A 14,474-nucleotide genomic window follows, 5' to 3' on the forward strand; every position below is an offset into this window, starting at 1 on the left:
GTGCTTGTTTTGAAGGAGAATGAGAAGTCACTGTCCTATGTACATGGTTCTTGTGTCTGGTATCTTCTTTAATAAATGTCTGTATTTTTCATCTTACATGGCTGGATACCTTCTGGACAGACCGCATGTATGAAGGAATCAGGAACGGGAAAAAAAATTGAGAATCTACATATATGAGGCATTTAAAGTCATAAGACTGGATAATTTCTGTAAATTTTCTGTCAAAGTTTGTGCATAAGTGCATAAACTTTGAGAAAATGTGGAAGGATGATCTGAGACTAGAGAGAAAGACCTAGCTTTAAGTTTCAGCTGTTAGTCTCTTGGAAGGTTATGTTACAGAATGGACCCATGGGGCGAGGGGCAGATATGGGGTCTCTCTATGCTATGGTTCTTTGCCCACCACTCCTAGGAATTGTGGCTCTCAATGTCAGAGTTTGATAAAAAGCAAAGGAACTATTTATTCAAAAGTTACACAGGTTTAGGGTAATGACAGAATTTCACCGTTAAAATCCCAAAGTCCCTTAAAACACCCACAAACACACACAGTCCTTCCTCCCCTCCTTTGCCCTGGCAGGCCAGTCTCAGAACATGCCAATCAGAAGGACATCCTCCAGAAGAAAAAGAACAGAAGTCCGAAGCTCACTTTTCTGGGTTCCTCTGTCATCCGTACTCAGCTGGGCAGGTTTCTCTGCAGTCCCCAGCACCATCAGCTGCATTGCCGAGATCTCCAGTTCTTAATCCAAAACCACGTGGCACCTTCTCATGGCCCACCAGCAAGAGTCCTTTCACCTCTTTTCTTCCCTGCAAGGTCTCGCATTGTCCTGTCTCTAGTCCTGCATTGTCTCTCCCCCCTTTAGTTTAAATCCCAGCCTGGGACCTCCTCTGCAACCCCATTTCCAATTTCTCCCATAACTGGCTACACCTGCCAAGTACTCCCATAGTTTTCAGTCTTCCTGGGCTGCCATAGTAAGCCTGGCAGGTGTGGGCTGGTGGTATGGAGCCAACCATCTCTAAGCTCTCACACAGGAGCTGTAACCAGGGGGAGCTGCCTCTCAGTTACATCATGGGTCAAAGTTTTGCATACTTTCTGGCTCCATTCTGGTTCTAAGACTAGTCTGCTGTTATTAATGTACAAAAATAACCGTTTTTGCATATCAAGTATCAAGCTGGCCTGCAAAATCTCTCTCAATGGTTCTGTTCCATATGTCCCTTCCCCAGTCCAGGCTTGTGGGGGTGAGGATATCCTATATTTTTATATTTCCTGGACACCCCAAGTTCTGAACCCCATTTCAAATCCTTCACTTGTGGGGGCCCTGGCTGCACCCCGTTACAGTTACCCAAGTGTGAAAGCCTGTTTATAAAATGTAAAGAAAAACACAGCTTTCCAAATGGCTCCACCACTGTCACCTTTTGGCTTTGAAAAGCTGCCGCAATGAAGTTGGAACCTCCAAGATAGGAACGTAGCGACTCGAAAGTCCAGGCTGAAGCCAAGACAGATATACTGACTACCGAACGTGAAGAAGCGTGGCAACCGCAGCCATTTCCACTCAGGGCAGGAGGCGACTTCGGCCACCATCTTGGGAGACTACCCGCGAAGCGCTGACTGACATGCCTATTAAGGGCTGAGCTCCGAGGGCACCTCCCCAAGAGCTACTGAGCGCTAAGTGCGGTGGGCGGAGACAAGCAGTCGTAGCCTCGCCCCAGGTTTGGGCTCCACCCCTGGGCCCCACCTCTTCCGGAAGACGGTCGGTAGGCCTCGCTCGCTGTCGCTGTCGTAAATCCGGTGTCGGTTTGCCGCATCACGGAAGATGGCGACTGCGGCGTTGAACGGGGCTGTGGGCTCCTCGAATTCCGGGCCTGCGGCGGCCTCGGGCGCGGTCCTACAGGCTGCGGCCGGCATGTACGAGCAGCTGAAGGGCGAATGGAACCGTAAAAGCCCCAACCTTAGCAAGTGCGGTGAAGAGCTGGGCCGTCTCAAGGTACGGGTGGCCCAGGGCGCTGCGAGGGTTCTGGACGGAGCCGTGGTCTGGCCAGCGGGAGAGACCGCGGTGCGGACCAGACTAAGATGGAGATCTACTAAGGTGAAGGATTCGGAACAGCCAAAGTGGGAACATCGAGGGGGTGAAGAAGTGAGAGGGGCCTGGAACCGATCAAATGCGGCCCCAAGGTTAGCGGGGGGCGGTTAGAAGAGGGGTTTTAGCACAAACGAGTGAGAGGTCAAAATTTCGATGCTTGGAGGCCTGACTGGCTGGAATTGCAAGGTGGGGTGTTGGAGTTTTCCTGGTGGCGGGTTCTGGACAAGACTAAGTGGGGAAAGAGGGCCGCGTAGGCTGCTGAAAGAAGGCTGCGGTAATGGAGTGTATAGTCTAGACCAGACGAAGTTGGGGGTCTGAGAGATTGGAGGTTTAGGGATGCAACTGTGGGGCGTGGGAAATCAACCAAGATGAGAAGGCTGAACTAAACCTACCAAAAAAAAATCTTATAGTAGGGTTCAGGGTGCTTCAGACCAAGTGTTTGGGGAAATACAAATACTGTGGGCTGGACCAAGTAGCTAAGTAGGGTGTCAGATAAGAACTGAGGTGTGGACTGGACAATATGGGGAAGTCAGCGTCCCTCCCTCCCTCCCTGGGGTGGATTTGGGTTCATGGAGTAAGCTGGACCCAAGCCAGTAGAATGTGAGTAAAGTCTGCCAAGAACTGAAGGTGCTGTTGTCCCCTCATCTCCTTGATTCCATTAGATCAGGCAGGGATTTTGTCTTTTGTTTCCCCAGTGGGGCTGTTAATTGTAATGTGAGGTCATCCCAAATGAGCACTCACAGTGCTTTATGAGGGTTGACTCCTTTAATCGTCATAAGAACCTTATGAGTAAGGTATGATGAGCTATATTTTCTAGGCTGGAAAACCAAGGCCTAGGAAAAGTAAGTAATTATTACTTGAAGTCCCACCCTGTTTCCTTTTTTCTTTCTTTTCCATCCCTTCTTGTCAGCTGGTTCTGCTGGAGCTCAACTTCCTACCAACCACAGGGACCAAACTGACCAAACAACAGCTCATTCTGGCCCGTGAGTGTTACTGGAGTTGGTGGAGGGTGAGGCATTAGGGGATCATGGCAGAAACGGCAGCAATGGTGATCAGGAGAGGGACTCAGTCACCTCCTGAGAACCTGCCCTGTCACCCACAGGTGACATACTGGAGATTGGGGCCCAGTGGAGTATCCTACGCAAGGACATCCCCTCCTTCGAACGCTACATGGCCCAGCTCAAATGCTACTACTTCGATTACAAGTGAGGATGGACTCTGCCCCTGATGAGGGATGGGGCGGGGGGGGGGGGGGGGCATTGCAGTTTACATGGCAGGTCTTTGATTCCGGGTGCTCTAGTCTGGGAACTTCCCTTTCCCTAGCTCCATCCCCAGAGGGGTTGGGGGTTGGCCTGGAGGTCCTGAGTCTCTGTTGGCCACCTATCCATCTCCCCTTCCACATTCCCACACTACGTTTCCACTCCCCGGTGGTAGCCACCGTCATGTTTTATCTGCCCTGGCCCCAGCCTTGAGGCCTTGGATCATCCTCCCTGCCCCCCAGCATGGCAGTCAGTAGAATCTTTGTGATACTAAAATTTGACCATGTTGATCCCCTGCTAGGAACCTGTCATGGCTCTCCATAGGCCTCAGATTCCAGGCCAAGCTCTTTCCTGTGATATCAGACCCCTTCCTAGCTCCCCATCCCATTCCCAATCCCTCTGCCTGTGCCTCCACCATCCCAGGCCTGTCTCTTTGGCTGGACTGTGAGCCTCCTAAAGGCAGAGAGGTCTTGGTCACGGCTGTGTCTCACTTTTGCTAGAATGGGGCCAGGCCCAAGCATGGACTCAATAGATATGTATTTAATATAAAACTGAATGGTTTTATAATTCAGTGGTGCCTGCATGTATTAATGGTTAAGAATTTGACATAGAAGTCAGGCAAACCTGAGTTTGAAACTGATTTTGCCAATTCCCTATTATGTGGTCTTGGACAAATGACCTTACCTCCCTGGGCCTTATTTTCTCCCTTAAAATAAGGGTGATGACTAATAGCATAATCATAGCTAACACATACATAGTATTTATTTGGGCCAGCTCTATTCCAGTCACTTTATCTAGGTTAAATAATTTAACCTATTAATTTAACCCTTATTTATTTAACTCATCTCTGCCATATGAATACTGTGGAGATACCCATTTTTACAGTTGGGGAAACCGAGGCTGAGTTACTTTACTGAAGTGAAGTCACTCACTTGGGCCCATATGACTTGTGACTTCTTCGTGCCTCTCTGGACATGAGTTTCATCAGAAAACCCAAGACTCTACCTCTCCAAGGAGACAGCATGGGATAGTCATCAGGGTCCCTGGAACCTGGAATGGGGGGCTCAGTAGGTACCTAAGTCCTTCTTACCTTGGTTCCCTCTCCCTGGTTCACAGGGAGCAGCTCCCTGAGTCAGCATACATGCACCAGCTCTTGGGCCTTAACCTCCTCTTCCTGCTGTCTCAGAACCGGGTGGCTGAGTTCCACACCGAGTTGGAGCGGCTGCCTGCCAAGGACATCCAGACCAATGTATACATCAAGCATCCTGTGTCTCTTGAGCAAGTGAGTCTGGAGAACGGGAAGGGGAGGGCTTGGCTAAAGGGGGTGGTGCAGTGACAGCCACTGGGGAGGGTTTCCTGGAGGAGTGGGTAGGGTTCACCCATCCATTAGCCTGTGGATTCATTTGCTTATTTTTCCAACAAGTAATGAGCCCCAGCCATGTGCCAGGCACTATGGTTGGTTTTCAGACTGTACAGTGAACAAAACAGATGAAACCTTGAGAGCATGACATCTAGGTGAGGAAGTAGACAAAAAACAAAAGGATTAAGTAATCTATATGGTCTTTCAGATGTTAAGTGATATGGAGGAAAATAAAGCAGGAAGGAGGATGGAGAGTCAGGAGCAGGGGTGGATTTTTAATAATGGAAGGCCTTGCCAAAAATGTGAAATTTGAGAAAGACTTGTGGGGTGAAGAACCCAACTACGTGGACATCTATGGGAACAGTGGAAGAGCAACCAGACCAAAAGCCCCAAGGCAAAAACATGGCCGGTGTGGCTGAGGAGTAGCAAAGAGGACCCTGTGTCTAGAACAAGAAAAGCAGAGTCAGAGAAAGCCTTAGTGCCCAAGGTTAGGAAGTAGTTCCTAAAGCTGAGGTCTCTTGGAAGGATTTTGACTTAAGAATGCGGTGAAGGCAGGCAGCACAGCTTGGGCAGAGGAGGAATGGATTTGCAATGCATCCAGCTCTGTCTCCCTCCTGTGATTGAGAGTGTAGGTGAGATGATTACATACCAGCCCTGGTCAGGCTGGGAGTGTTTGTGTGTATAAGTAAATCAGGGAGGGCTTCCTGGTAGAGCAGGTGTGCATTCTGCACAGGGAGTGGGTGTTCTAGCAGAGTGGGACTTACGGAGGCACTGGGAGTATGGTAAAGCCTCAGTGGGTGGGCTGCCTCTCCCTCATCCTCTCCTCTTCCCTACCCCGGTCTCTGCAGTACCTAATGGAAGGCAGCTACAACAAAGTGTTCCTGGCCAAAGGCAACATCCCTGCTGAGAGTTATACCTTCTTCATTGACATCCTGCTTGACACTATCAGGTACGTGGGGGCCCAGAGCCCTCGGGGGTTCAGAAAGCTCTGAATCTGGAGTCAGGCAGCCCTTAGTTGAATCCCATTCTGGCCAGTTGTGATCTGTGGAGGCTGGGCATATCAGGTTTTCTTTTCTATGAACTGGAACCACTTACGAGATTGTGGAAAATAGCCATCATCTTGCTCTGGGCTATTTATGAGTGTACCCATACATGTCAGACACGGAGCATGGATTCAGCACCCAGACAGTGCTCAGCAAACAGGACCATGCTGCCTTTCTTAGAAGTGTTCCACAAGTCATGTGACTTCACCTCAGATCACCTAAACTGTAGAGTCCTTACTTCGTTTCCCTTCCTTTACATAGGTACCCTCAAGTCCCCTAGCCCTTCAGGTTGCTTTCGGCAGAAGTGAGATCACACAGACAAGTGGGCATGACATTTAAAAGTCCTGTGAGGAGTTAAAGGGTGTCCAGGTGGTGACAGAAGCCAAACTGAGATGGATTTTTCTTCCTTGGGTGGCAAAGCCAAGCCCAGAGAGGTGGTGGGAGTGAGGAGGATAGTTTTGCAGGTTTGGGCTATTTTTAATTATGAAATATTTTGACTCCAAAATCAACAGGGAGTAAAAAATTAATGCCCTCATATTTATTCCTTGGCTAAAGAGACAAAATACTTCAGAAACAGATGCATTTCCCCTGTCATTTTCTCCCCAGAGCCACCCCCCCTTTTCCATTTCAGTGACTCCACGCCTTGCTGTTTTTCTACGCAGTGTTGATCACGATGCTTCCTGACGGGTGCAAAGAACCCCCTTGGGATTGGGTCTAGAAATGAAATACAGCACCCTTGTGTGGGGTGGGGTTATGTAATTCCCTTCACAGGAATCCCACCCAGCTGGCTTTCAGATAGCCTGAAGTCCTTGTGGCTGGGAGTGGCATTCTGAGTTTGGGCTGGGAAGCCAGAGAGACCTGGCCGTGGCCCTGGCTTGCAACTCTGGTCAAGCCCCTCTCTCCCATTGGTTAAACAGGACAGGTAACAAACATACTTCAGTAGTCAGTACCGAACTGAATGGTCAGAGTTCATGCATGTCAGACCAGTGGGAACAAGGGCCGGAGTGCTTGCTGTATGTACTCAATAGCGAGAACCTCATTCTTTCCCCAGAGATGAGATTGCTGGATGCATCGAGAAGGCCTATGAGAAAATCCTCTTCACTGAGGCCACCCGGATCCTCTTCTTCAACACACCCAAAAAGATGACAGACTACGCCAAGAAGGTGGCTAGGGTGCAAGGGGTTATGGGGCCAATGGGTGCACTCACTGATAGTATTGAGGGTAGCCTAGAGGGACACTGGAGCAAGACTGCCCAGGTTAAAACTCCAGCTGTGGGACCTCAGGCAAGCCACAGAACTTCTCTGAGCTTCAGTTTCCCTATGTGTAGAGTGGGGCTAGAATTTAATGTGTGAGATGAGCTTAGCACAACGCTGGGAGCAAGGTGGAGGTGGATAACTGGCATCTGTTGGTTGTTGACCTTATCAGAATCCCTTGGAGGCTGCAGCTTTTTCCTCACATGACTTTGCTTCATTTGGTCAGGGGTATTTGTGTAGGAGCGGTGCCCCTAGACATGCCTGTAAATGGGGTGCAGTGACCCTAGTGACTGAGAAGGGTCAAGATCAGGCTGGAAGAGGTGAAATTGAACTTGAATGGTGGTGACAGCTGATATTTAGTGATTGTTTACTCTGAACCAAACATTGTTCTCAGCACTTTACAAGTGTTGATTAAATTCTCATAGCAGACCCGGAGAGGAGTGTGACTAGGCCTGGTCTCAAAGATGGAGAAACTGAGGTGCAGAGGGGTGAAGTTACTTGCCTAAAGTTGTGCAGGTAGATGAGGGCTGGTGAGGAAAGCAAGCCAGGGCCTACATGGGTAAGTGCTGGCTCTGTGGGGTGGTGAAGGAGCCTGTGTGATCACCCCACCCATCTCTCATCCCTCCCTTTCTGCAGCGAGGGTGGGTCCTGGGCCTCAACAACTACTACAGCTTTGCCAGCCAGCAGCAGAAGCCAGAAGATACTACCATCCCCTCTACAGAGCTGGCCAAACAGGTCATCGAGTATGCTCGGCAGCTGGAGATGATCGTCTGAGCCTAGCAGGCACTGGGGTGGGGCAGGGTTTGCATTATTGAAAGCAGTTGTAGTGTAGGGTTTCCTCCAATAAAGCTGGATGGGTATTCTGCCTCCTAGGCCCTTGTCTCTGGGGGTGGAGCGGTGGGGAGACAAGTCCTTATCTCTGAAGAACTTCCAACTGTGAGGGCCCTCAAGGGGTAGCCTCTGTCCCGTGGCCTTTGCTCAAGGTATCAAAGGCATGGCACTATGGCTTGGGGGAGTGCAGGCCCTGGGTAAAGGGACTGTTACACCCAGCTGTGGACACAGGAGGGCCAGGCCAAGGCACCAGAGTTTTTTGGGAAGGGGGATAAAATGTCCCAATTTAAAAAATGTTTGCAATGAATTAAACCAGTTTTGTTTCAATGCCAACCAAGATGGAACTCATGTGTGGGCTACCCGTTTGAGACCTTTTGGAACAAAAGGCATGAGCTTGCCTTGGTTCCCACCCTTCCTGAGCCAGTGCTGTGACTTAATGACTTCCCACACCCCCCAGCCTGTTTCCTGCCTTGAAATTCTAGAGGTGTTTAAAACCGAGTCCAAATCTGACTGAGTCAATTGTGGGATTTTTAAGTCTTCCAAAGTCAAATTTCCCCCAAATGGGAATGATCACTCCTGCTTTCCAGAGTGATTTCTGTTGAACCCTTGAGCAACAGGTAAGCTCAGAAATGGGGCTGATGGTATTAAGGGGAATGAGATCATCTCACCCTGGGGACCGTTGGTGTGGATGCTGGATGAATGGAACCTCCATTACTGTTGCTCTTGGTCCAACCTCCTATATATTTATTTTTTTTAAAGATTTTTAGAGGGGAAGGGATGGAGAAAGGGAGAGAAACATCAATGTGTGGTTGCCTCTGGTTCACCACCTACTGGGGGCCTGGTTTGCAACCCAAGCATGTGCCCTGACTGGGAACTGAACTGGTGACCCTGTGGTTTGCAGGCTGGTACTCAATGCACTGAGCTATACCAGCCAGGGCCAATTTCTTGTTTATAGGATGTGGTTCCTGCATGGAGACTTCTGCCCTGCCCCACTCCACTCCTTCCTTCCCTAGCACATGACTTAACAGTGAGGCATCTGGATGGTTGGTTATTTTATTGTCAAGAAGGGAAGGATAGAGGCATTGAACAGACTGCATTCAGTTGGAATGGGTGGCCTGCAAATCGAAGTGCTCCAGCCCAGCTACCAGGGAGCCAGCCAACTTGATGGTAGCAACCCAGGATGGCTCACTCAGGTGGTTGGTGGGCGTGCTCAGCCTAGAATGAAGGTAGAGTCAGCAGGGTCTGGCTATGTGGTCAGGCCCTTACCCCTTTGGAGCTTCACATTCTTCATGTGCATGAGGAACCATGTCTGAATATCCCATAGGCAGTCCAGGGCAGGGCTATATCTAAACTAAGTAGAAAGGTGGGCTGAGGGTTGGTGATGGTGTAACATCCCCTCCTCTTCACTGCCCCTTCCCAACTGAACTCCAAGGGTCCAGGCTAGAGGGTATCCTAGGGATTCAGAATTCTCAGGAGACAGGATCAGACAGACGCGATGAATCCTGAATTTCAGTATAAGGGTTGATTTGCTGGTGTATTATCTCCCCTGGATTTGAAGATTGAAGTAGTCTTCAAAGAGGGCCTCAGTAGACTGAGGCCCAAGGACTGGGCATCAGTGGCCTCTGGTGGTTAAAATCTTGGGTCCCACAGTCAAAAGTTGCCATAGGCAGGAGGGAGGGGTAGGAGTCTGGGGCTTAGACCTAAGGCCTCCTTCGGAGTCCTGCATTTACAGTCATTTGGTTTAGGGGATAGACATCTCCACTCCCATCCCTGAAGGGCTTGGAACATGGTCCCTCTTGGTGCTCGGGGACATTGCCAATCGAGCCTCTAAAGAGTGTCAGCTGGGACCACCTTCCCTCCCTGATGGCTCCAGAGTGACAAAAGTAATGAGAGCCAGGGGTCAGCTTGGAGGTCTGGATAACTAGGAGCTGGGCTAAGGTGTTTCCTGTTGGAGCATGGATGGGTTTGAGATGCAGCCAAGGAAAAGGTTGAGGGTCACCAGAGGTCCTGAGCGAAAGGGCTGAATGGGGCTCTATACCCTGAAGCTGGGTTGGGAACTTAGGAGTATAACCCTGCCCGCAACCCTCCACCTCCCCTCACCAGGCAGACACGTTGCGTGGCAGGCGGCGATGGCGTGGCTGGTGGCGGCAATAACACTTGCAGGGACAAGAGTTAAGCACCTGGAAGGGTGGCCAGTGGCGTCGGGTACCAGTGGTAGCCGTTCCTGCTGGAGGAGCCCCACCACTGCCACTGTCAGTCGTGGTAGCTGCAGTCCTTTCGCGAGCACCCTCTCCAGGAGCGCCATCCTCACAGGTCGTGCCCCGAGCAGCACGGGGGCCCTTGTTTCTGCGAGTGCGGGCTTTGATGGGCGGGGGCGGGGGCGCTGCCTGCGACGGTTCGGCCTTAAGAGCTGGGGGTGGGACTGGGGCCTGGTCTGCAGCTAAGGCGAGGGCCGGGGTGGGGGCAGGGGCGGGAGCCAGAGTGGGATCCTCGGGGGATTCCAAGTGGCCTGAGCCTGGGGTGGGCGGGAGCACTGCAAGAAGCTGTGTGGGCTGGAGCACTGGTGGCTGTGGTGTAGGCGGTGGCGCCGGAGGCGGCGTGGGTGGTGGCGGAGGCGGTGGCAGCTCCAGTGGGCCGGGAGGCCGGGGGCGCACAGGCTCGCTATTGGTGGGCGCAGGGAAGATGAACATAGGTGGCGCCAGCACGGCGGGTGCGGGCCTCCTGGGCCCGGGAGCTGGATGTATCTGCCCTGGCGGAGGCGGTGGGGAGCCCCAGGGACCTGAGAGTGCGGCTGCGCGCCGTCTGGGGGCCCCGATGCCTCCGCTAGCCCCGTTGAAGCGGAAGTGGCGTTCAGGACCATCTGGAGGACTCACCCAGTCAAATTTGGGCTTCGAGCCGGGGAAGGTGGTGTAGGGTGGTGGCGGAAGGGCCCGGGCGTAGGACGCAGGTGCCGAGGAGGGCCCAGAGCACCCCTCGCTGTCTCCATTACCACCCTCCGCTTCCTGGGTTCCCCGAGGTACCTCTCCCGGGGGGCGAGCAGTCCCAGGAGCCAGGGGCCCTTGCTTCAGGACCTCGGCATAAGAGATGGTGCCCGAGGCCGCGGAGAAGAGTCCCCTGCCTCCACCGCCACCAAGCGAGACTTTGGCGACTAAGGAACTTGAGCCTGCTGCAGGGGGCAAAGGGGGCCCCGACTTGAAGGTGACTTGACACAGCAGACTCAAGCCGGACTCAGAGGCCGCAGGCTGGGCCATTTCACCCTCGCCTCCTTGGGGAAGCGCCCCTCCGCAGGCCGCGCTGGCAGTTTGCTTCTCGCCGTCGCGCCGGACCTGGCTTTCTGTGGGGGGTTCGGCAGGTGTGGCCAGAGGAGGACTGATTCTGCTCTCCGAGGGTTGTCGATCGAAAGACGGAGGCTTTGGGGGCTCCAAGGGTGGCGGAGTCGGGGATGGGGCCCTCAAGACAGGGTCGGAGTCCTCCTGGGTTTGTGGCAGGGCCGGTGGCGGCAGCGGGCGGAGGCTTGGAGGGTCGCCCTGGCCGCGATGGCTTGCCTCCAGCAGACCGCGTATCCGGGTCACCGGAGTGCCCGTGGGTTTTCTCCACTTAGACGGCGCGGGCAGCAGGGTCCCCACGGGGGGTGGGGGTGGTGTGGAGACTGCAGCCGCAGCCACAACCACCTCCTCTGAAGGGGGCGTCACTGGCGAGGGCAGCTCTAAGGGCAGGGGCAGGGGCGAGGGTGAGGCCTGGGGCTCAGGGGGTACGAGGAGTCCCGGGGGCGCTGAGCTGCCAGGGAACCAAACGCCCAGCCCGCGAGCCAGGCGTCTGGCAGGGGAGGAGGGGGTCACCTCGGGCTCCGCCAAAGACTTCCGGCGGGACTCAGAGGAGCGGTCCGAGGCCTGCTCTTTTCGGGAGCCCCCGCCCGCGGACGGCTCCGACTGCACGTTCCCCATTTCTGACGGAGGTCGGGGACTGTGGTCAGAGAAACTAATGCCAGTCAGGCTGCCAGGTCTGTGGGGACCCGATGTGGCTGGCTGTACTTGGTCCTCCCGTGTCCTCCAAGATCTACTCAGGCACCCGTCTCTAGCTGCATTTGGGGTCCCTGACTCTTGGCGTTCACACCTTCCCCATGGCCCCATACAGCTGCTGTTCTTGACACAGGCTCCATCCCCTTAGTTTACTAAGGTTCCATCTCTCCCTGGCTGGTCCCTCAGATCACACCTACACTTTGGCCACGTCCCAGATCTCCAGGCTCCAAGACACAGATCTTGCCGGCTTTCCTGTCACATGGGTCACATCACTCTGAATAGAGGAGTTCAAGCTTCTCTCCCGGCACTCTAACCCCACCCCTACTCTCGGGTCCCGCCCCGGGTTGTCAGGGAATGGGGCCTCCTCCACACCTACCCAGGTCGGGCCCTGGCTTCGCCTAACAAATTACAGGAGTTGTCCTGCTAAGCCATCAGCCCTCACCTTTAACCCTCCCATCTCTCTCTCTCTGTCGATCATTTGAGGCCTGCCTTCTACTCAGGTAGCGCCAGATCTTCAGGCCGCACTCAAACTTCTCTTCCCGCTGCGGGCCTAGCGGCTGGCCTCAACAAACGGCCACACCCCTTTCCCCAAGCTGTGCCCTAGGCTCCTTCGTCCAAAGACTCCCACTCACCGATTCCTCCTGCCCACTAAAGTCCAGACAGTGGCCCCCTGGGCCCAGGGCAGGGCGGGGAACGGCCGTAGCAGAAAATAACCGAAAAGAACGGGGGTGCGGGTGAAGGCAAGTGGGCGAGACAGCTAGGGCAGACCCCGAGATCTAGGCCCCGCCTCTGGCCTCGAGGCCACGCCCTCCAGTCAGACAGCTTGAGCCCGGCCCCTTACGAACCTGGGTCTCTGGAAATACTTGGGAGTCTCCTTCCCTGCTGCCAGTCCTCGGAGTTCTAGGCCCCACCCCTTTAGAACATTCTCCTTCGCTCCTCCCCTTTACAATGCTCCGCCCCTCTGTTACTCTCTTTCCCAAAGCCCCGCCCATTAGGAACACTGGTACGTAGCTCCTCCCTCTTGGATTTCAGGTGCCCCACCCGTAAAACAATTTACTTCTAAACTCCCAAGACCCTCTCCTCCGCCTGCCCAGAAGGCCCACCCACCGTGGGCCCGCCCCCTCCGTGACGCATTCACTTGTCATGCCTCTGGCGCCCTCAGTCTCTCCTTTCTTGGGCCCTCTGACCCCGCCCCCTTGCAAATGCTCGCTCCCTTCTCGCCCCACCCTTTTCAAGTATTGCCAGGCATTTAGCCCCTTCCATTTAGAACCCAAAGCGTAGACCCTTGCCTCTTAAGAACAGTGAGACCAAGCAATGTACCGGACCCCTTCCCTCACATCCTCAGGGACCAATGGTGCGGATGGGTGGAAAAGTAGGGGGTTCTCTCTGGGTCCTGAGAAAATGGGGGCTGGGGGGCTGTTCGTAGGAGACGTTGCCGGGCTCTAGGACCCAGAGGGCAAGTACGCCCGCCTCGCGTTTACACCTCCCCCAAGCCGCCCCCTCCCCCCACCCATCTTCCAGGCTCCCCCTCCCTCCCCCCTCGCCCCGACTCCCGGAGCCCGTCTCTAGCGCCGCCGGAGCCAGCGAGGGAGCCTGAGCGAACAGGAGGAGGAGGAGGCCACGTCGCCGCAGCTCGGAGCCCGGCCGGAGCCTCCCAGGCAGGTGCCTCGGGGGTCGAGTGGGCGGGGGCTGACAGATCTGTCCTGGTGTGGGGGCGGACAGGACCGCGTTGCGCCTCCTGCCCACCCGGGCGCTCCCCAGATCCCGGATGGAAGGACAAGGGAGTGGGGGCCCCTAAACTGCACGGCAGCCATTTGGGGTACCAGTCTCCATTTGGGGGGCCCGGACTTCCTCCAAGGACGCTCCATTCATAAAATTTAGTACAGGACCCCCACTTTTGAGGAACTGTGGGGATCACTCCCCCGGGAAACGTGTGGGGAGCGTAGGACACCCAGAAATCCCGGCGTCCTATCCCAGCTAGGCCCTGCGGGGGACCCCTGCCCTTTTTCTGTGCTTCACCTGTTGTCGGGGGAGGCGGGCGGACAAAGGAAGCAGAGTCACGTGACTGCTCATTCACAAAATCCCATCCCATTGAGAAAAGGGGGCTGGGGGCGCTGCGGCCGCCCCTTCCTCTACTGAAGGGCTGGGGAAACCTGGCAGCCTGCAAGTGGGGGAACGGGCTAGAGCTCGTAGCATGGACCTTTAAGTCTGGGACGCCCGGGTCCCTGCGCTAGGTGGTAGTGAGGGGCTGGACAGTGATCCCGATTACTGGGCGGAGGGCTACGTCTCCTAAGCTGGGGGCGGGGTAAAATGGTTTTGAAGGATGCTGGGGCGGGGAAGAGGAGGGATCAAGCCACCCCCTCCCCCGGTCAATCGCTGCTTTGCCTTCCCTCGGCTGGGGCCTGAGGGAACAGGTTTGGTTTTTTGTGAATGAAATGCTCTCTGGCTGTGTCTCGATCGTCGGTTTCTGACTTCTCCTGCCTCCATCTCCCTTTCGGGCTCTCTCTGGTCATTTCTGATTCTCTCCCTGACCATCTCCCGTTACCGGGTGACTCAGTGAGCTTTGCATCCGGTCTCATTCATAAATCCGGGAAGGAGTGGGGGGAAGAGAGCCTGGGTTTCTCACCCAGCCAG

General features: G+C 54.4%; 2 protein-coding genes and 1 long non-coding RNA gene across 4 annotated transcripts; 1 reads left to right on the plus strand and 2 right to left on the minus strand.

Moving 5' to 3' along the window:
• Window positions 1-435: 435 nt before the first annotated feature.
• On the minus strand, window positions 436-1,591 carry LOC118497477. The gene is made up of 2 exons (XR_004900000.1): window positions 1,515-1,591; window positions 436-756 (listed from the first exon to the last, which is right to left on the minus strand). It is a non-coding gene; the product is annotated as an uncharacterized LOC118497477 (long non-coding RNA).
• Window positions 1,592-1,657: 66 nt separating this feature from the next.
• On the plus strand, window positions 1,658-8,154 carry PSMD8 (proteasome 26S subunit, non-ATPase 8). The gene is made up of 7 exons (XM_028529933.2): window positions 1,658-1,979; window positions 2,986-3,058; window positions 3,178-3,280; window positions 4,451-4,616; window positions 5,543-5,643; window positions 6,789-6,900; window positions 7,627-8,154. The coding sequence occupies exons 1-7, from the start codon at window positions 1,809-1,811 to the stop codon at window positions 7,762-7,764; spliced, it is 864 nt and encodes a 287-aa protein (XP_028385734.1). The 5' UTR covers window positions 1,658-1,808; the 3' UTR covers window positions 7,765-8,154.
• Window positions 8,155-8,858: 704 nt separating this feature from the next.
• Window positions 8,859-13,972, minus strand: GGN (gametogenetin). 2 transcript variants are annotated; one of them, XM_028530313.2, is made up of 3 exons: window positions 12,473-13,972; window positions 9,922-11,784; window positions 8,859-9,036 (listed from the first exon to the last, which is right to left on the minus strand). In XM_028530313.2, exons 2-3 carry the CDS (start codon window positions 11,763-11,765, stop codon window positions 8,919-8,921), a joined length of 1,962 nt encoding a protein of 653 aa, XP_028386114.1. In that variant the 5' UTR covers window positions 11,766-11,784; window positions 12,473-13,972; the 3' UTR covers window positions 8,859-8,918. The 2 variants fall into 2 exon arrangements, with proteins under 2 accessions (XP_028386114.1, XP_028386115.1); XM_028530314.2 differs by having other exon boundaries at window positions 9,922-13,972.
• Between the last annotated feature and the right edge of the window lie 502 nt (window positions 13,973-14,474).

Source organism: Phyllostomus discolor, chromosome 12 (genome assembly GCF_004126475.2).
Source record: "Phyllostomus discolor isolate MPI-MPIP mPhyDis1 chromosome 12, mPhyDis1.pri.v3, whole genome shotgun sequence".
NCBI lineage: Eukaryota > Metazoa > Chordata > Mammalia > Chiroptera > Phyllostomidae > Phyllostomus > Phyllostomus discolor.

What these genes read in the sequence shown, in the direction of transcription:
- GGN (XM_028530314.2), bottom strand. Translation starts at nt 11,951, where the DNA reads ATGGGGCCATGGGGAAGGTGTGAACGCCAAGAGTCAGGGACCCCAAAT. An exon ending in CCACGCAACGTGTCTGCCTG is followed by an intron (nt 9,037 to 9,921) that starts GTGAGGGGAGGT and finishes CCTTCATTCTAG; the next exon opens with GCTGAGCACGCCCACCAACC.
- PSMD8 (XM_028529933.2), top strand. Translation starts at nt 1,809, where the DNA reads ATGGCGACTGCGGCGTTGAACGGGGCTGTGGGCTCCTCGAATTCCGGG. An exon ending in ACAACAGCTCATTCTGGCCC is followed by an intron (nt 3,059 to 3,177) that starts GTGAGTGTTACT and finishes TGTCACCCACAG; the next exon opens with GTGACATACTGGAGATTGGG. An exon ending in ATCCTGTGTCTCTTGAGCAA is followed by an intron (nt 4,617 to 5,542) that starts GTGAGTCTGGAG and finishes CGGTCTCTGCAG; the next exon opens with TACCTAATGGAAGGCAGCTA.